A 21,902-nucleotide genomic window follows, 5' to 3' on the forward strand; every position below is an offset into this window, starting at 1 on the left:
TCCCATGTCCAAGTCCAATCTAGGCCTATGTGCCTGATATCTCAACTTTTTATCTTTTTCCCTAGCCACCCTAAGTGCCTCTTCAAAATTAGTAGGAAACTTGGATTCTACCTTACCCCTTCAAGAAGGAAATAAACCAAAAAAACATGTCCCTCTTCAAAAAATTTGGTACTGCTTCCTTATGTGAAAGAGAGACAGACACTCCATCTAGTCCACAAATCTTAAAATTTAGTTTCATACCATTGAAAATCTTAGAGAGACTCATGTTGATGTAGGAGCAATTGTTGTTATAAATCCTTTTGTAGTATCTCCTTTTCCATATTTTTGTAAAAGAATGCTTGGCGGAGGATCTCCCATCCATCCTTGGTAGCCTACGGAAGGGTGCCATACTAGGTTCTATCTTCCACCTTTAGAATAAGGGGGAAAGCCCTATCCTTAATGTCCTCAGTGTCTCTCCTGGAAATGAGATGGGCCATCTCCAAATCATCCAAGAATTCTAGTGCATCTTCATTGGATTTTCCATGGAAAGTTGGAAAGGGGGTAGCCATTGGTGTAGGTTTTGAAAAGATGAGAAGGATAATAAACAAGATGTGGAAAACAACTTTTAGGACATCAAGATGAACATAAATACATCAAATGTGAGCTCATAATTGAGAAGGGAAAATTTGAATGGCTCAAGTGATGCATTGATTCCTGCCAACCACTCTGCTCCAAGGAGAAATGCAAGGCGTTTTGGAAATTGGCTTTGTGGCTTTCACATAAATTGATAGGGCTGGAATAGGTTGATAAGGATGAGTTGGCCTAATTGGAAAATTAGGGTGATTCATCTTACTAAGACGGACCTAATTGATAGAGCAACTGTAAACTGAAGGTCTGGAGTTCAATCCTCAGTGGGGGCACCAATTTATAAGGGGGATTTTCTTGAAAGGTGGCCTCTATCACCTCCCACCAAGAGAACCACACTCACAAAGAACAACACTAGAGAATTCTTGATCTTAAAAGAAGCACAATGGAAGAACAAAAAAGAACAAAACAAAGGAATCAAATTCATAAACACACACCAAAATCAACTCACTAATGGAAACAAAGGAATCAAATTCATAAACACACACCAAAATCAATTCACTAATGGAAACCAATTCTCCAAACCATGTGAGGTAGCTTGCTTATTAGTGGTTGGAGACAAAGAACATGGAGAGGGAAATTTTTGGGCTAAACACTAATTACACACATGGATGAGTTATACACACCTATAATGGCATTGGTAAGAACCACATGGTGGAGAAAACACCCCCAAAGCACTACCACATGGATTGACAAGTAGAGCTTTGTAGAGAACTAGGGTGAGGGAGGGAGCATGGGGAGAAGGCTTAGGACTTTATGATGGCATGGGTGTTGAGAAGAAGGAGGTTAACATAAGCTTAAGAGCGAAGGAGGAAAGAGAAATATGTCCCCCCACCTTAATGGTGATGAATGGCCCCTTTTATAGGTGGAGGGATCCATAGAAAAAACATAAGCGGTGTGAAAGTGGTTTGATAAAGAGGTTGTAATTAGACCAGGTCTTAGCTGTTACTCGGTCCAAGGTGGTGGAGGAAAATTCCAAAAGATATTACAATTTTCCATTTGAGTTAAGGTTTTCAAAGGTCATATTAAATAGGTGTGGGGTGAAAATATTACAAAAGGGGGAGTGTGATTGTGGATAAGAGAAGAAGTGAGGTAGAGATCTGAGCGACTTGTCTAGAATTTTTGCAAGCCAGTATTTTGGCTGTAACTTTTTTTGTGTAGCTTGGATTGACAAGCTTCAGAAAGTAAAGTTGAAGTTTGCAACCCATTTTACAGAAAAATTTTGCACGAACACTTTGTGGTTCATGAACTTTGATTGCCAAATTCCGAGCAAAAGATGCTCAAAAATTTAAATCAAATTTGCCTACCCCAAAACAAAAGTCTTCCAAGAGGGCCCCTTCATTTTCGCATTCTTCATTTGGAAGATGCTTTCTTAGTCACTCACCCACAAAAAAAAAATAAGGCATGTGGATACACATGGTGTATGGACTTAGCACTTTAATGCAAGGTCAAAGTAGTCCCCACTTGTAAGAGCATGGCAGCACTCCCTTGTATCCATCTTAAGCAAGATATGTATGCACCTCCCAATAATATTATGATATTGGAAAATATTGACTTATTCACTCACTACATAATAATGCATATCAATAACTAAGGTATGTCTCCCACCCATTCTTGACTTCATTTTGTTCCTATTGGCGTGCACTTGGTTTGTTAAGGGTTATTTATGAATGAAAATATTTTTCCTTAATAGGTTGAATCTTAGTACTCTTGATAAAACACCTAACAATAGAAATGAGAATACTTAATGTACATATATATACAGAGATGTGGGGGGGGGACAGTGTGATGGGTATGATAAATAACAAGGAAAAAAATGAAAAAATATGTGATTTGTATATAAGTTATGTTAGAAACAATGTCCCAAACATGAGCTATTTTCCTATGGTTATTTCTACCATTTATCCTTACTGTAAGTGCTCTTTGGTGAAGCACATTTACCAAGAATCTAGCCTACCATTTTCCCTTGATTTAGGAGCATCCCCTAGAATCTCTCAACATTTGGAGTCCACCTCTTTTAGGCCCTCAATTATCTTCACTATTTTAGCCTAGCTACTCCACCTTTATACCTCATAGGTGATGTAAGCAGAGCTTGGCTCTCTCTCAATGTACTATATATTAGGCCTCTCATTTTCGATAAGGTACGCTCTCATTTTTCAACTTAACCTCGCCCACATTATGCTCATTTGATTGGTGAATTCTTAATCACTTTAGCTTAGTTTAATTATTCTTAAGAATGAATTTTTTTAATGTGTTCTTTGATCTGCCTCAATTTCAACATGGTATCAGAGCTGGACACCACTTCTATTGCGCTGCTCTCTACAATCACCTACTGACCAGAAAACAGTAGCAAAATTGTTGCCTTTAACTACAGCCTTCCCGTTCATGCCATTGTCACTTCACAATGCCATGTCATTTGATCTACTGTTCAATGTTCTTCTTCAGTTGTGCTTCTATTCAGTAGCCCATGCCATCAACGATCAGCACTATCCTCTTAAGCAGTGCCTCCTCTAGCCAACGCCTAGCACATGTCGAAGTTTAGCATTTGATGTTAGCTTGCCATGCTTTTGCATAGTTGCAGACAGCCAACAACTGACATCACAACTGATGTCATCACGTTTTTAATCTCCTCACAATGTGCTGATTTTGACTACCCAACTAATTCCGACTACCCGCGGCTAAACCTGACTGCTCAGTTGAATCTGATTGCCCTGTTAAATCTGACATCACAACTTGCTGATGTCATCATGTTTTTTAGCTTCTCACACAGTGCGCTCATTCTGACTACTCGACTGATTCCAACTGCCCGACTTAATTTGATTGCCCGACTGAATTTGACTACCCAGTTGAATTTGATTGCCCGACTGAATTTGACTGCCCAGTTGAATTTGACTGCCCAGTTGAATTTGACTACCCAGGCAGCTGATTCCAAATGCCTAGCTGAACCTAACTACCAGACTGATTCCAACTACCCGGCTAAATCTGACTGTCAGACTGATTCTGAGACTGCCTGGCTGAATCCGACTGATCAACTAATTTTGACTGCATGGTTGAATCTGACTAATTAACTGATTTTTTACTGCCCTGCTAATTCCAACTATCCAACTGATTCTGACATGCCTTGCTAATTCTGACTTGTCCTACTGATTTCGAATAGTCAACTCATTTCGACCTATGATGATGATTCTGACCTATTGATTTTGAACAATCAAACTGATTCCAACTTGTGATATTGATTCTGTCCAGCTAATTTTGACACCTATGATGCTCATTCTAACCTGTGATACTTAGCCATTGTGTTTTTATATGATTTGTATGCTACATCTGTCATGTTTACTTTATGGACCTTTTTTTCAAGAGGACTAATACTACTTCAACAATGCTTGTTCTCTCGGAGATTTTGAAGACCAAGGACAAAGACAAAGACAAAGCTTGTTTTTCAAAGGATGGCTACTCATATGGAGAAGAAGTGCAACACCATCTAGTGGAACATCATGAGGCCTTCTTTGGGGCCTACTTTTCTTTTGGTGATTATGCTTCTTGATGTTCCCATGGCACTGGTCTATTTATCTCTCACTTTATTTCCCTTATTTGTTTTAAGGCTTAGATACTTTTCTTGTGGCATTGTAAACCAAGGAGTTTTTGATGTACCATCTTTTCATATCGGTGTTGAGATTTCAAGCTCATCTAGTGAGGCGGTGGACACTGATGACCCGCCTGGGGGATATGCCCCACACTTACACCAGTGGCATGGTTGGTGAGATCATGGGTGATATGCGGCCAGTGGGATGACAGGCTGTATGACAGCCATTCTAGAGACTAGCATAGTTATAGCACAAGCTCATTTAGTTGGGTTCACACTATAGAGAACCCTAGTATGTATTTGGTTGAGTACCTTTTCATATTGTGTGTACTCTTATCTTTATATGGTGTGTTGAGTGTTGTGAGAAGAAGAAGATTTTCAGCCTCTCACCTTGTGTGCTCTCTTTTAGGGTTTTGTGAGTGTGTGTGTGCTTGCAAGAGCTCAAGCTCTCTTCTCCCCTACATCTTTTCATGGTATCAGCGCGCCTGGTTCATGCTAAGGGCTGAGCTGCAAGCAAGAGAAGCACACGAAGCGGTACGAGGGTAAGAACTTCATCTACTCTTCCCTATTTGTGTTGGCGACTACACCCTTGTCGTCGGGAGCTCTACGGGAGGCACTGGCAAACGATCTCTGATTGAGGAGCTTTCTTTGCGGGAGTAAAGCTATAAAAACTATACTGCCCTATCGGACTACATTTTTCAAGCCGAAAACACGTTTCGGGTGCGTTAGGACCTCCATTTTCCAGAAAGCAAGCGATTTCGAGCACTACAGGTAAGTCATCGATTCTATGCAGAACTGTATTTTAAGAACTGCAAGAAGACAGATTGGTTGTGCAGACATTGTGTGTGCTGCAAGGAGGTCAACGGTTACCATTGGGTGTATGTATGCACATTGAGGTCACTGGTTGTGACATTTGAGTGTAGTACAGTATCGCTGCAGAAAATACAGCAGTTTGTGTAGGACAAACTAGAGTGTTGTTTCTGGTAAATTTGTGTGTCTGGCAAGATGCCAAATGATGGCATAAACTAGATTATTACTGAGAAGCTTGACAAGAACAACTTCCATGCTTGGAGGTTCAGATTGACAAATTTCCTAATGGGAAAGTGTTACTAGGACTACATAGAAGATGAGCATGAAGAGGCACCGGAGATACCGAAGATCAATCTGACTACTGCAGATGTGAAAGAGTTCAAGGGTTGGAACCAAGGAGCCAAAAAAGTTATGTATTGGCTCTCTATCAGTATACAGGACACCATGATTGGACACATACAGGATGCCAAGTCTCCCAAGGAGGCGTAGGAGACCTTGGTAAAACTCTATGAAACGAATACCAAGGCACGAAAGAAACAGTTGAAGAATAAACTTCATATTGTAGAGAAAAAGAGTATGTCTGTGAATGACTATGCATTGAAGATCAAGGGTATTGTGGAATCCCTTGCATCTATTGGCATTTCAGTAGATGATGATGATAAGGTGGAAGTCTGTCTACGTGGTCTTGGGCCACAATACAAGGTGTTCAAGACATCTATTCAAACTCGGAAAAACATTCCCAATTTCACAGATTTGGTGTCTATGTTGATTATAGAAGAGAAGAGCTTGGGTGAAGACCAATAGTCTTCGCAAAGCAAAAACAGTTCAAAGCAACAGACCTTCTACACAAGTTCAGGAAGAAGACGAGATAGAGGAGGCCATGGACGTGGCCAAGGAGGTAGCCAAACAGGTAATCAGAATTATGGCCAACAGTAGCAACAACAACAGTCCCAAAATTCACAACAACAACAACACGCAGGTGGAAGAGGCCAATTCAGAGGCAGGAGGAGTCAAAGAGGTCGTGGAAATTGGCAAAGGCAGTATAATGATACACGTGGATGCCTTTACACGTGGTAAGCCTGGACATGTGCACGCAGATTGTCATAAGAAGCAGGCTGACATGCAAAATGGGAAAGTAGCAAAACAACTATGCATCCTCGAGCAGAAACAATGAGGATAATGAAAGGTTGTTTATTATACAGCATGTCATTAATGCCATGTCTAAAAATGTTGAAGCAGCACATAAAGATGATGTATGATACGTTGATTCAGGTGCTTCGAACCACATGACAAGTCATGGGGGGTGAGTGGTTCAAGGAGATGAAAAACCTTGAAAGACCAGGTTTTGTGGAAACAGGGGATGACACTGCTCATCCAATTGTCCATGTTGGAGATGTGCCATTGTCTATGCATGATGGCAAAGTGAAGTACCTTGCAAATGTACTTCATGTTCCGAACATAACAAAAAATCTAGTTTCAATTGGCCAAATGATTGAGCAGGGTTTGCAAGTTTGGTTTAACCCTGATGGTTGTTATGTTGAAGACTTTAAAGACAAGTGCAGGTTGGTTGCAAAAGGCAACAGAGTGGGCAGAATGTTTACATTGAATGTAAACATGCCTGAAGTGAGCGCTGCGATGTTTGCAAATGGTTCAAGAATTGTTGTAGACACAGACATTTGGCATAAAAGAATTGGACATGTGAATGTGCAGAGAATGAAGTCTATGCAGACTAAAGGAATTGTGACAGGGCTGCCAAAGTTTAAAGTTGAAGGTATGTAGAAAATATGTGAAGCATGCCAATTTGGAAAGCAAACAAAGCATGTATTTCCACGTGACAGAAATGTGATCAAAAATACACTAGATGTTGTGCATTCAGATGTATGGGGTCCTACGAAGACCATGTCTATGGGATTCTACAGGTATTATGTGACGTTTATTAATGACCACACCAGGAAAGTGTGGGTATACTTCATGAAGAAGAAGAGTGATGTGTTCACTCATTTTCAGAATTTCAGAGTTATGGTTGAAAAGCAAACATGGAAACATGTAAAGAGGAGAGTACTTCTCGTGAGCATTGATAGGAGAGAAGAATATACCGCATAGCTATTGGGCTGAGGCTATTTCTACAGTAGTTTACATCATGAACATGACTCCAACTGCAGCCATACATGATATAACTCCAGAGGAGAGGTTTACAGGCAAAAACCCAGATTTGTCTCATTTGAAAGTCTTTGGATGCATTGCATATGTGCATGTGCCAGATGAGCTGAGAACTAAGCTGGATCCAAAAGCTAAAAAATGTGTGTTTATTGGGTATTCCCTTGAGCAAAAGGGATACAGGTGTTATAACCCTGCTACACGTGAGTTGAGGGTAAGCAAGGATATTGTTTTTGATGAGATGAGCAGTTGGTATGCTGCTGAAAAAGAAGCTGTTGGGGCTGATGTGAGTGGAAATGTGGTTGCATAGAATACAAGTCAACAACAATCACAGTCCTTGAGTGGACCAGGAGAGTCCTCATCTAGTGGTTCAATTGATAAACCATGGAGTGGCAGGCTGCGTCATAATACCAGTCCTGCAAATGTGATTAGTACATCACATAAAGGCAAAGAGAAATTGGTTGAGCCCCTTAGTATGCCTGACATTTCTGTAGGGCATTCTCATGTTGATGGAGAGTCTAGTGGCTCAGAGATGAGCCTTGATGAGGATCTTGGGATACCAGCTATGAGAACACCTGGTGTAAATAAGGCTATGGAAGCCATGAATGCAAAGCTGCGAAGATCTGGGAGAGTGAAGAATCTTGTACAGAGGTTTACCTATGATGATTATGTGGCACATCACTATGCATACATGGCAAAAGTTGTACAGGTTGTAGAGCCCACATGCATTGATGAGGCTGTTGGAAATGTGTGTTGGGAGAAAGCTATGAATGAGGAGATGGATGCACTATATGGAAATGAGACTTGGGAGAAAGCTATGAATGAGGAGATGGATGCACTATATGGAAATGAGACTTGGGATTTAGTGCAATTGCCTAAAGGCAAGAAAGCCATTGGATGCAAGTGAGTGTATAAAGTAAAACATAAGAGTGATGGAAGCATAAGCAGGTACAAGGCTAGATTGGTAGCCAAAGGATATGCACAGACATATGGCATTGATTATGAGGAAACTTTCAGCCCAGTTGCCAAGATGGCAACAGTGAGAGTTGTGATAGCAGTGGCTACGTCAAAGCAATGGTCTTTACATCAGATGGATGTAAAGAATGCATTCTTTCATGGGGATTTGCAGGAAGAGGTGTATATGTTGCAGCCACCTCGTTATGAGGATGTGAGTCACCCCGAACACCATATTAGTGAATTTGGGAATTTCCCAATTCCTATTTTTGAATACTTAAAAAAGGGGGACATGGATAACATGTTTGTAAGTTTCTCAAAACCCTATCATATGACCTATCATTGGAAAGCGCTTGAAAAATGGAATCTAAAGAGCTATAAAGCGCTCATTTTGGATTAGTGGTGTTCAAGTTATGGTTAATCCAAACTTTTGACCACGTGGCCCAAACTTGTGGAAAATTCCCATATTCCCCAATATGGTGTTCCCGAGCATGTTTGCAGGTTGAAGAAAGCCTTGTATGGCTTAAAACAAGCACCAAGAGCATGGTCTGACAAGATTTTTGAATATCTTGTCACTATTGGCTTTCATGTAGCCAATGCAGATTTCTCGCTATATGTGAGACACACTGATAGAGGGGTTGTGCTTGTTGTCATCTATGTAGATGACTTGATCGTTACGGGGGACCATGATGCAGAGATCTTTGATGTAAAGATCTTGCTTAGACAGAAGTTTGAGATGAAGGATATGGGGGAGCTCAGATATTTCTTAGGCATTGAGGTGATTAGGTCACCACATGGTATTGGATTACTGCAAAGACAGTATGGCTTAGACATGTTGTCCAAGTATGGTATGACGGGCTGTAAGCCTATCTCAGTGCCATTGGATCAAAATGGCAAGTTGAGTGCAGATTGAGGAGAGATTTTGGAGAATCCTACTATGTATAGGTGCATAGTAGGAAGCTTGATCTACATGACGATCACCAAGCCAGATTTGAGCTATGCTTTTGGGTTGGTGAGTCAGTTTATGCACGTTCCTCGAAAATCGCATTTGGATGCATTGAGATGTATACTGAGGTATGTGAGGTCTACTTTGCATTGTGGACTATTTTATGAAACTGGGACAGAGATATGTGTACATGGGTACATAGATGCTGATTGGGCTGGTAGTATCTCAGATAGAAGATCTACTAGTGGCTTCATGTTTTCTTTGGGGAGTGCTATTGTGACTTGGAGCAGCAAGAAGCAACCCCTACGGTTGCTCTATCCAGTACAGAGGCCAAGTACAGAGGTGCTGCTATGGCAGCATGTGAGGTAGCTTGGTTGAGAAAGCTACTTGCAGATTTGGGTCTATCAGTGGTGGATAGACAAGTTGTCATTTTCTGTGACAACATTAGTAGTATATAGTTGGCTAGGAACCCAGTTTTTCATGCTCGCACGAAGCATATAGAGGTCCACTACCATTTTGTCAGAGAGAAGGTTTTGGCAGGAGACATTGACCTTGTTTATGTTAGCACATATGATCAGGTCACTGACATCTTCACCAAATCATTGGGTACAGAGAAGCTCCGCAGATTCAGGGCTTTGCTTGGTGTACATGAGATGCAGTTGAGCTCGAGGGGGAGTGTTGAGATTTCGAGCTCATCTAGTGAGGCAGTGGACACTGATGACCCGCCTGGGGGATAGGCCCCACACTTACACCACTAGCATGGTTGGTGAGATCATAGGTGATATGCGGCCAGTGGGATGACAGGCTGTGTGACATGTGACAGCCATTCTAGAGACTGACATAGTTATAGCACCAGCTCATTTAGTTGGGTTCACACTATAAAGAACGCTAGTATGTATTTGGTTGAGTACCTTTTCATATTGTGTGTACTCTTATCTTTGTATATGGTGTGTTGAGTGTTGTGTGAAGAAGAAGATTTTCAGCCTCTCACCTTGTGTGCTCTCTTTTAGGGTTTTGTGAGTGTGTGTGTGCTGCAAGAGCTCAAGCTCTCTTCTCCCCTGCATCTTTTCAATGGGTATCTTTTATTTATGAGTCACCCACTTTTATTTAGTGGAGCCTCACCTTGGTCTCATCATACCCATAAGATCTTAAGCTTTGTATCCACTTTTTGATTGTGGGAGGGAATTCAAGCCTAGGACATCTTAGCTGTCTTATTTTACCTTTACCCATGTTTGGTTCATGGGTGGGTGTTAGAAATAATGTCCCAAACATGAGCTATTTTCATGGAAAGGTTGTGGCTTCACATAAGACTCTACAAGATCACCTCAATTACAATCATGATATATAGTTGGAGGCTTTGATAGAAATGGAAGGGGATTATCAAGTTCTCTGTCCAATACCTGTGTATACAAGGATTAGTGGTGGTGAGAAACATTTCATACTAGAATGTAGTTTATCTACCTCTTTTTAGCAAGAGTAGATCAAACTAAACCAGAGTCTTCTAGGTCGCATTGCAACACAAATGTAACACAACAAAGAGGGAGTTCCACTCACCAATGTAATTTTAACAACCGTAATTCATATTTGTTTGCTTTAATAAAGTGTTGTCTTATTATTTATTTGCTTTAATAAAGTGGTCTTATTATTATGCGATATTCTTTGTAGATTAATAGATGAAGAAGTCAAACAAGATGGGATTGGTAAATGGAAAAGGGTTGGAGGGGGAGGAGCAGAAGTATGATGTAATTGCATGGACAAAACCACAAACGTAAACTAGACCCAACATAACCTTTGTTCTAAGAAAAACCTTTTGTGGTGGAACCTTTCAATGTATGAATGAAAGATGTTTGTTCTTTGCTCGTTCAAAGGTTCCAAATAGACTTTATTGGAAAGGGCAGTTATCAAAGGCTGCCCCAATTGGCTCTCTTAGCAATGGGCAGTTTTGGGAACTTATAGTGCTTCTTCTGTAAGAATGTTTCTCTATATGTGGAGATATGCCCAGTATGTGCATACTACTTTATGCCCAAAGACACTTCACACACTATACTATTTACTATTTATACAGAGTGGGATGCATACACATGAGGTTCCAAAAGGGATGCGCAGAGCATCATTGAGAAACATAAAAGACCTAATTGCTCGAGTCATTAGCATAGACCACAATGCGGATCCAAGAAGGATTCAAATGATTATTGCTAGGAAATTAATCTTGAAAGCATTTACAGAGATGAAGATAGCAAGATGGGAGAACTCATGTCTTAGAAAGAATTTTCTGAGATGGCACAAGAGCTCCAAGGATTATTGAAGCTTAGTAAGTAAGTGATTCCCATTACTTTTATGTAGTGTAGTTAGATATTTCAAAATTCGATGTTTATGGATAGATACATTTGTGGCACATGGTCATGCAAAATCGACCACAGGAGGGTGAAGGGATATGGAAGTAATCTTGGAACTAAAGAGAAAAAGTCATTTTGAGTTCTTCCATGGTAGTCGTTTCCCCTTACAAGCTCACAACTTACATGAGAGATGTTTTATATTTAAGATGTCAATAACAGGTTTCATATTTAAGATGTCAATAACAGGTTTCATATTTAAGATGTTTTATATTTAAGATGTAACAGGTTTCATATTTAAGATGTCAATAACATGTCCAAGCTTAGGGGTGGACATTATGGATCGAATTGATGCTAACAGCATTGGTGATTTGTAACACTCTTGGATTTTCTTTGACATGTTCATAGAATTGAGGGATGGCATACAATGGCTGCACATGTGTATGATCCCTAGTGAGTAGTTTCCTCTTATTGGGCAACCTTCACTGATGAAAAGTTTACTTGCAGTAGTCAAAAGTTTAACTTATCAATTTATTTATTTTTTCGGTGTCCAAGAGTTATTAACAATTGCCACATGTGAGTTCAAGGAAGAAGATGAAGAGGCACATATCTTATTCTTGAGAATATAAATTTGTTTATGGTTGAGCATTGAGGGAAGCCTGCAAATGTTTTTGGATTCATGGCTAATGAAGCTGGAGATAATTGGAATGCTATTCGTAGGGTTTACAATAGTGGTGAAATGATGGTTGGAAAAGAACGCTCGTGTCTTTTTCATTGGAGAGATAGTCTTAATGCCCATATAAATAAATATATTTTTTCATAGTATAGAGAGATAGTCTTAATGTCCATACAAATAAATATATTTTCTCACAGTACAGAGAGGCACACATTGCAATGTGTAAAAAGCAGAGAACACGTAACACAAAAGATGATGCTCTTATGCAATTTCGAAAAATATGTGCTTGGTGGATAACTGGTAAAGCTGCAAATAAGAGCATTGCAAAACTTGATAGCTAGATCAGTTGGTGGCAATGTAGAGTAGGCCACTAGGGACACTTCCTTGTACATGTGCATAAAGGTTCTCTCTTTTTTGTTTTCTTCTCAAAATAAGATCGTGCCAAAGCCCTAAGAGTCATGAGTGTGTGCAAGGTGAGGATCCCACAATCAATGCATTAGTGCCTAGGACTAATCCATCTAAATCAAGGCATGGGAGTTGGGGAGCAGAAGAGAGTTATAAGCATAAAATTAGCCTCTTATGATGCTTGTCACAGATATGATTAATGAAATCTTGTAATACGCCGACAACTAGCTTTCATGGAGAGAAAATACATTTGTAGTGGACCTAATCTTCAAATGCTAATAGATAGAACTTTGTCAAGGCAGAAAACTAGCCTGTCACCCGTAGCCACTTCATGAATAGTGGGTAACGCAGTCATGGAAACTCCAATGCTTATAGATAGGATCAAATTTAAGAGGGAGAAGGAGACTATTCGAGCAAAGAGACGTCCTCACCAAGGAGACAAGGAAAATGCTGCTAATTATAGTCATAGGCTTGAATTTATCTATGTAACAGTAGGCCAGGTAGGCTCTATAAAAGCAAAGGATACGAAAATTGCAAATAAACAACTAGTAGAAATGGAGAAAGAAATTCAGTGGGCTATCAAGAGAATTCCAAAGACAAGCAGGGTAAAGTGCCATCATTGGGAAAAGGGTCGTAAATGTGATAATGTCACAATGGACAAAAGATAAGATGTGCCACTTCTACAATATTGATGTTAGACATACTTAGAAGATTGGTTTTATATTTACTGCTCCTAATGTATGGTCGGGCACATCCTTGAAAATTGAGAGAGCACAATAGCTTATTCGTGTAGGTTTTAGTATTGGTATTTCACTAGAGGATCTCCCAACATCCACAACGTCACATGGTCATGGTGTCCTTCTTGGAATACAAAGCCATGAGTTTCCTTCGATAAGAGGTATATCTAAAGCAGCATTTCAATAAACTCAGCGTGGAAAGGACACATTTCACTAGACAGGACACATTTCACTAGGAGAATGCTCTGCTAGGAGATACAAGGAAAATAAACCCGACCTTGGCCACAGGGTGGCATTGGATTCAAGCATCATCTACACACGTTAACGAGCTGGTTTTCGGGAGAATCTTAGGTGCTTTGATCGATAAACTCGATGGTACAGCAATTAAAGCTCGTTCTGACCTGTTCACTGGATTTCTTTTTCATTGTGAACACGCTGCTTAAATTCTAAATACGACATTATCTGTATGTCTGTAATCCTTTTCAGCAATAATAATAAACATATTTATAAATTTAAAAAAATTATTCGATGGTTTCTTGAATTGATGGAAATTGTTAAACATTATAATTAAAAAAACAAAATATGCTTTTAGCTTGCAAGAAGAGAGTACTGAGGAATCATTTGCATTTTCAAGAAAGGCTTTTTTGCACCGTGCGGATGGGGTCCTTTTCATTTCTAGGGTTGTCATTTAACCAACGAACCTATAAGAGGCCTCTGGTAGACTGAAAAAAGTGTTAATTAATCCACTGACGTGGCATTAATTGATACATACTTAACTTACACCCCCTCCTCACTGTCTCTCTTCCCGCACGCGTCGTTCTCTCTCTCCCTCCCTGCACCGCGAGGAAGACCGAGCATCTGAGCCTTTTTATAAGAGATCAGCCTCAAAAAATAGAAGGGCTAGGGCGGCACCAACATCTCCGTCTCGAACTCCTTCATAATTAATGAAAAAAACCTTAGAATTGGTCGAATCAAATGTAGAAAATGTGTGTTTTTGTTTAATTAAATGCAGAAAAATGTTCTTCCTCGATCCATGGCCGAAAGGATGCTCAATAAAGCCCTATATACTGGTTTTTGGAGACGAGAAAAGTGTAGCACAGCAGCTCGCTGAAGCACAGACAGTGTGCTTTAGAGGAGCAGCTCAATTCCAATGCTGTCGATCTCGCCTAAGTGCCTCCATGATCACCTCTGAGCCCAGCTCTCTTTACAACTCAGAAGTTTCAATGCAAAGATAAATTCCCTGTAAATAGCACATTAGAAGCTCGATGTGGGGGGAGAGAGAGACAGAGAGTTGTGGGGAGAGAGAGAGAGAGAGACAGAGCTGTTACGACTGTTGGGGGGGCAACATTAAGCAGCTTTCAGCAGGCTGCAGGTTTAGCTGCAATGCACTCAATAGCTTTTAGCATAATGGCCTTGCTATACTTGTTCGTTCACTGAGAAAGTTGAATAGCAAGTACCAGCAGCAAATCATGAAAGGCAGGTGCTCTTTATGTGTTATAGAGGAGAAGACACCAACACACAGGTGCTTTTTATATGTATTACACAGGACACACATGTCTCTGACAACAGAACAATGTTTAATGTATACTTGAAAACTGTATATTATATATATCTAGGAGTAGACGATTCTTGTGAAAAAACACTTGACACTGAAGACACCAAAGAAAACCCCCCAACAAGTCAATGACCGACTATCATCATGTACGACCCCATACAATTGTAGGCCTTGAGGTAAGGCAGAATTAAAACCTAGCTAACCTTCACTCTCCTACTCAAAGCCAATACCTTACACCTGATGATATACAGCATAATCTGAAGGAAACCCATACAGTCGAGGCAACTGGCACCACCACATCCATAGGCATAGAAAATGGGCAATAACCACTGTTGTAGTGGAGTTTCCCTCACCAATAGGTTCACTTGCTTCCCTTGAAGAATCTAGCAAAACTTCCTGCTGCCCCTTTCAGTTTATTTCTTTTCTGTGCAGCGGCTGTGTTATTGTTGGCTTCAGCAGAGTCTCCAGCCTGTTCAGAATTATCTGCTCCATCACATGAAAGGTGGGAGTCCTTGTATTTTTGAGAGTTTGTGTGTCTCTTCATGGCGAAACGGGAACTTCCTCTATCATCCGGTGAGTTTGGATTGCTGCTGGGCAGTGATTGGATACGGCTTCTCATTGTCAAACGGCGAACCATCTTTGAACTGCTACCTTTCCTTTTTTGAATATCTGTATCACAGCTCCGCCTCCCATCAACACAGTAAGATTGGGCATCCAGTGGTCCCTCCATACTGCTGTGTCTTGACCTACAAAAGTGAAAACAACCTCGTCAGCTTAGCTCATTCGAGTTCTAAAAGAAGTATTGACTGTCAAGGCTAGTACGGCACCTGCCAGCATGCTAAAATTGTCTATTAATATGTGATTAGTTTGGACCTTTCTCAATTCCTTGATCTACTTACACAAAGGTTCTACTTAACAGCACAAAGTAAATACTACTGTACTCAAAAGCTCAGCATAAAAATTAAAAACCATTACCGAGGCTTGTCACATGGAGCAGCTGTTTCATGAGGCTCCGGAGAGAGCATTTCAAGCTCATCAATATCCCTCTCTCCATCACTGTATACTCCATTTATATTATCATACTCTAGGCCCCGCATGTAGCCATTCACATTCTCTGGCATGTCTTGGAAATGCTGACTCCTTGCCCCATCTAGAGTCATATTCCCGGATACTGAAGCAGTCAAGGGGGGAAACCTTCTAGCTTCATGTGCCCTTGCTTTTTCTAAATGGTCCCCCATGATCGATTTGGCGTGTCCAAGCCGTCCTCCAGTATCTGCAGAAAGCATGCTATTGCTGTTCCAAGTGGAGGCTGCCTGTTCAAGGAATTGGTTTTCCTTCAAGGGAGACCCGGAGGATGCTTGGGGTATTGCCGGAAAACACTCTGGAGCTTTTGGTTGATGTGCGGCCATTCTGTTCACAGCACTCCCTGAATGCTTCCAATGACTTAAGGAGTACCTTTTAGTTGTGACAGTCTCTGATGAAACCCCATCACTACTGCAAGACACACTTGGGCCCCTTTGAACAGAGCCTTGTGCTAAACTGTACTGTTCTGCGGATGTCCAATTTCGAGCACCCTGCTTCTCTTCTGCTGGGAGAGAAGCTAGGCTTATCTTCACCTCTACTGGAAAACCGAGTACAGATTCAAACACATTTGCAATGCTTTTCTGGGACCTTTCACACCTGGATTTGTGCTCTGGATGGCTCACTTCCAAGTGAATGACAGCATCGACTGCAGCACGACAGTAAAGCAATGTATTGGTGTTATTCCTTGAAACTTTCTTTCATGCCATTTGAATGTTACATTAGACAACGATAAAGTTGAACAAAAAGCTGTGCATTGTAGATACCTTCTGACATTGAAATTGAGACGAGTTTCCCGTGTGCATGCAACAACTGCCTAAGAGAAAGAGGCCAACATCTCTCCACTACTCTACACCATATATCATCCAACTTAGTGGAGCTTAGCATCTGCCCACTATTTGTATCCTCCAAGAGGTCATCTGAGGGATCTTCACCGAATTGTTGCTTCTCTGGAGCTTGTGGCAGCTCTGGTGATGCTTGGCTTTGCATGGATCTAACATGAAGAGTTTTTCTTTGTACCTTCGGAGATGGCATCTCATTGGTTTTGTTCATGCTCCAAGTACTGCCTTCGTTCACCGGTATGTGGCAACTGGTTCCATCATTTCCGACGATCTCAGATTTTGATGGCATAAATTCTGAGCTTGTGTTCTGGCAATGATTTGCATCATCATCCCACGTTTGCCGCCCTGAAGATGTATGCTCAAAATCAGCAGCTTCATTCTCACCCACATCATCGAGTGCAACAGGACTCTGAGTGACACTTGTCCCAGCGCAGGATGCAGGGAACATACATGATCGATCAGGACCTAGTTGTAGTAGAGCTGCAGTCAACCAGGTGGTCCTGTCATTGGAAACCCTCAGTTGCTTTTCGGCCTCAGATAGAGTCTTCATCGCCATGCGCAGCCGCTCAAGCTTTTCCTCAGAAACTGGTCCCAAAAGAAAAGCACGACAATTTCTAAGGCAACCCAAACTAAAGACAACAAATAAGACGAATGGCCCGTATACACATGCATGCACACATACATATGTGATGACAAAGGCAAGAAAATTGTGCTTACGAGTTTGCTTCCGGAAGAACCCTTTTCTTTCTTTGTCTGTGAACTTAAAGCTGCCAGCAAGAATATCCGTGATTAAAGTAGCCAATCGGGACATCAAAGACAGTGGCTCTACTCCTGAATCCACCAGCTCTCGGGCTCTTCGTACTGTGCCGACAGTGTCAGCTAGAAGAGCACAATCCAGCAAGCTTAACATTCGATCATCAGAAGCGGAACCAACCTGATAAAGAGAAGCCAGCATCACAGCAGTCTCAGAACAACTCATAACTAAACAGGTTGGTCATGAGAGAGGATCCTTTCCGTCACCCATCAACCAAATCCTCCTCTTCTGTATGTAGGGATGAAATCACATTAAATCACAGCAAGAAGAGACAAAGCATACCAATTCATAAACAGTTGAAGAGTCAATCTGTTGCCCAAGCAAACTGAGTTGATCTAGAGTAGTTTCCGCATCCCGAAGGGAACCATCTGACCGTGAAGCAATTAGCTGTAGAGTATCAGTATCTATCTCAAGATTCTCCAAGCCAGCCAGCTGCTGCAGCCTCTTCACTATTTCAGACTCTTTGATTTTGGGGAATGGGAACTTCTGACATCTCGACACGGCAGTCCGTGGCAGCCGATCTGGATCAGTTGTGATGAGAATGAAGACTACATTCATGGGAGGCTCTTCCAGAATTTTCAAGAGTGCATTCCATGTCTCCGTAGTAAGAACATGGCACTCATCTATGATAAACACTTTGTAACGGGATAGAGGAGGAGCAGAAATTGTTTCTTCTAGAAGAGCCTTCACTCTTTCAATGCCATTGTTGCTTGCAGCATCCACCTCTTTAACCTCAGAGCAATTCCCTGTGGCTACACTGGTGCACTCCCTGCAGGCACCACAAGGGCGCCGCTCCTCCGGCGAAATGCAGATCAGAGCTGCAGCAAAAATCCTTGCAGAAGAAGTTTTACCAGTACCACGGGAGCCCTGAAAAAGGTACACAGGAGCTATCTTTCCTCTCAAAATGGCGTTGGAGAGGGCTTGTGTCACAATGTTCTGACCAACCACCTCTTCAAACACTTTGGGTCTGTATTTCTGGCTCAAGTTCCGTGGCTTGTAATCGCAGAGGGCGAGCTCCTTGCATTCAGAAACAGCAAGCTGAAGACTTTTGTCTGCCACTTTCACCAACCTTCCTGCATGGTCTGCTTCTGCTGAGGATGCATTGAAAGCTTCCAGCTCCAATTCACCATGGAGCTCACTCATTGACAACTGCCCACCGTCACCATCAACAGAAGAGAGTGCAAATTCCTCACTCCCATTGTAATCCTCTAGTTCAGTAAGTAAGGGAAGAGGCTCGACTTCCAGGCTCCTACTAGGATATGAAGCTGAAGCGAACTGTTGTTGCGACATAGATTGCCGCTCCAAAGCTAAGCCACCCTTTCTCCTTGTGATTTTTCGAGGGTCTGAAGCTTCTTGTCCAGCTGAAAGGTGTTTGGGCGGCTTAGGATTCTTGGCCCTGTGATGGGATTTCCCACTTTCCTTCTTGGCCATCTCCACAGAATCCACATCATATTCCAAGAACTCTGCTTCCCTCGGCCCCAGCCTCAAGATGCTTCTACCCACTTGAGAGTTGATATCAGAGAACATCTGTGAAGGCCTGGAGCTTGTATTCACGTTCTGCTTTCTACTTGATCTCCTTGCTTGAGGTGGGCCAAGAGGAGAGTGGGATCTCAAGCCCACCTTGAAAGCTGCAGCCTCCTTATGAACTGAGGTCAGCCCACTTCCAGTTTCTTCATCAAAATATTGTTCCTCCTCATCATAAGGCTCCTCCAGTGTGAAGAGAGACTTAGACTGGCTGAATTTGTGCAAGTCATCATGAGAATTGAGGACCAAAGGAGAGGGAACTTGGGCGCTTTGTCTCGACAGTCTCTCAGTTTTAGGTATCCTAGATGTCTGTTGAGAAGCTTTCACTCTCCTGAAACCATCTCTTCCAAGACCCTCATCCTGATAAGCAAGAAATCCATGATGGGCGCCGACAACAGTGCGGTCTAGTCTACTGGCCTCTGGCCAGTTCCCCACTTCTTCAAATCTCTCTGATACAAGAGGCCCTTCTACCTCTCCGTCATTATCATCATCAGCAGCAGCAACACGTCTCCAGTTGTGGAGAAGAGACTTTCCTCCCACCAAGTGCTTACCCAATCCTCTACTGTCACCTAGAATTCCAAGCTTTTCTAGGTGGTTTTTCAGATCCTCCCTCTGTTGGTGGAAGTCAGCTGGGCCTGCATCCATGCCCTCAAAGGCTTCTCTTTCAAGGTCCCAGATAAGCCTGGGATCAACATCATCCAGTTGTGGAGATCTGAGGGACCCTTTTCTAGATGGTGTAGTGCCTCTGATACCATCTCTTCTACCACTTCCACCAAGCCCATGCTCTTTCCTCATAGCCGCTTCTTCATGACCATCTTGACATGGTGGATTCAACTCTGTACTCGTCGAAGAGACAGCCTCGAGCACCGGCGATTGCCGTGAGCTGGTTGTCGATGGGTCTTTAAGACCCTTCGTTTTCTTGAGAGCAGTAAGCTCCCTCATCAGAGGAAGCTCTCCAGGTTGCCCAACTTCTAGCATGATAGATTTTCTGCAGGACCACATGAGCAATGTGTATGCAATGTTAACGATGCTTCTATTGTCATACACTTCTCCTCTCAACGCAACAACAGAAAACAGAACATCAGTTGAAACACAATATGGAGAAAACTTTGCATCAAGCAATACAATTATAGACCAAACAATACAATTATAGACGAATAAGTGTGACAGGATCGCAAAAAAAAGAAACAATCCGTGAGGAAAGGCTGCAGCAATCTAAGAGCAAAGCTTAAAGTAATCGAAGAGCCCTAGAATTACAAGTCCCTTTTAATTTGTAATGAAAACCAGCATAAATGCAAAGAGCAATAACATTGCATGAGCACGGCTTTGACTAAGGTTCCCATGCTACCTAAGGTCTCATAATGCACTGCAGTAAAGAATTCATTGTGAATGCATCATCTGCCTACGGTTAGGAGAAGAAACAGTAGAGACGACAAGAAAGCAGAAAATTCACCACATGGAAGGTGGTAGTACTGTTAATTGAATCTCAAAGAGCCCACGGTTTCAGAGCTTAGCACAGAAACACAAAGTACTGCTAGCATGCACGCGCATGGGCTTGGAGTACAGGTTGCTGTCAAAAAAAAGGCCAGACAAACAATAGCAAAGCCCTCTGAGAAACGTTAAGATGCTGTTGGATAGCAACACGGGAGGGACGATGAAAGGGAAAGGCCTGGCCAAGAACACTCACCAATGCTGAGTGAAAGGAGTACAGTGGTCCTGCAGAAGCTGGTGGTGGTGTCACCTTGGTGATGATGGTGATGATGGGGATGCATGACAGACGCAAAAACACCACTTGCTAAAGGTAGAGATTTGCCCACACCTCCACGATAACTTGGCTAGATGAAATGTTCCTAGGTTTGTCAACCAAGAGGTGAGCCCCTCCACTTCCCACTTGCACACGAGCTCACCCCGCTAGTTCTATTTAGGCACAGTAATAATTTTATAAGTATCGAAGCCAAGGTTTGGAATCATCATACAAGAGAAGAATTTGTCTATTATAAGAGAGAAGAGGAAGAAGCATAGGCTTTTAACATGACAGGCACGAGCTCGACACTCTCTAGAGGATGGGAATTGAACCCAAGACCTTGTGGGAATAGACACACAAACATATTTATCTACTCCTTTGTTTGGAGAGAGAGAGAGAGAGAGAGAGAGAGAGAGAGAGAGAGAGAGAGAGGACCTTGTGGGAATAGACACACACTCTACACACAAACATATTTATCTACTACAAGAGCCTTCCTTTGTTTGATAACTATTTTGAATTTATATTCTTGAAAAAAATAATTAATATCATACATCAATTATTATTTAATGATTGTTAAACTAAAGTATTTTAATATTTAAAATTAATATAATACCTACTATATAAAAAATTACTTCTCTTAAGAACAACAATTGCTTACAATGTCTATTTTTTAACACAAAAAGAAAATTCCAATGGAGACTTAGAGAGCAATCTGCCCACCTTTTGAAGATGATAGAGGGTCCACTATGGAGATAAGTTGACTATGTGTATCGAATTGGAACCAATGTTAATCCAAGGCATAGGAGAGTTGGAATTTGGTGCTAGGTGGGGTCTAGGTGCTTTTGACCTAAATATTTAGGTTGTGTAAAACTCCAAGAAGCAGCTCTCATAACAAAGACCAAGATACTATTATGCCACACTAAGATTTGCAAATAAGCCTCGAAGATGCTCTTTAGATCGAAGATGCTCTTTAGATCTCTCTCTCTCTCTCTCTCTCTCTCTCTCTCTCTCTCTCTCTCTCTCTCTCCACCCCCACACACAACAAGAGTGAATACCTAAATGCCTACCTAAAAAGCAAGGAGAAAAACAAAGAGAGGGAAAGAGGGAGAAAAACAAGG

General features: G+C 41.7%; 1 protein-coding gene across 4 annotated transcripts; it reads right to left on the reverse strand.

The window, feature by feature from the left end:
- Positions 1-14,801: 14,801 nt before the first annotated feature.
- Positions 14,802-20,854, reverse strand: LOC147628017 (uncharacterized). Of its 4 annotated transcripts, none has more exons than XM_086814990.1 (6): positions 20,728-20,854; positions 17,799-20,028; positions 17,420-17,636; positions 16,628-17,287; positions 15,756-16,509; positions 14,802-15,526 (listed from the first exon to the last, which is right to left on the reverse strand). In XM_086814990.1, the coding sequence occupies exons 2-6, from the start codon at positions 20,016-20,018 to the stop codon at positions 15,142-15,144; spliced, it is 4,236 nt and encodes a 1,411-aa protein (XP_086671116.1). In that variant the 5' UTR covers positions 20,019-20,028; positions 20,728-20,854; the 3' UTR covers positions 14,802-15,141. The 4 variants fall into 4 exon arrangements, with proteins under 4 accessions (XP_086671116.1, XP_086671115.1, XP_086671117.1 ...); XM_086814989.1 differs by having other exon boundaries at positions 20,494-20,747; XM_086814991.1 differs by lacking the exon at positions 20,728-20,854 and adding an exon at positions 20,389-20,489.
- Between the last annotated feature and the right edge of the window lie 1,048 nt (positions 20,855-21,902).

This window comes from Cibotium barometz, chromosome 20, assembly GCF_041138505.1.
Source record: "Cibotium barometz isolate CiBa-2024 chromosome 20, ASM4113850v1, whole genome shotgun sequence".
In the NCBI taxonomy this organism is placed as follows: domain Eukaryota; kingdom Viridiplantae; phylum Streptophyta; class Polypodiopsida; order Cyatheales; family Cibotiaceae; genus Cibotium; species Cibotium barometz.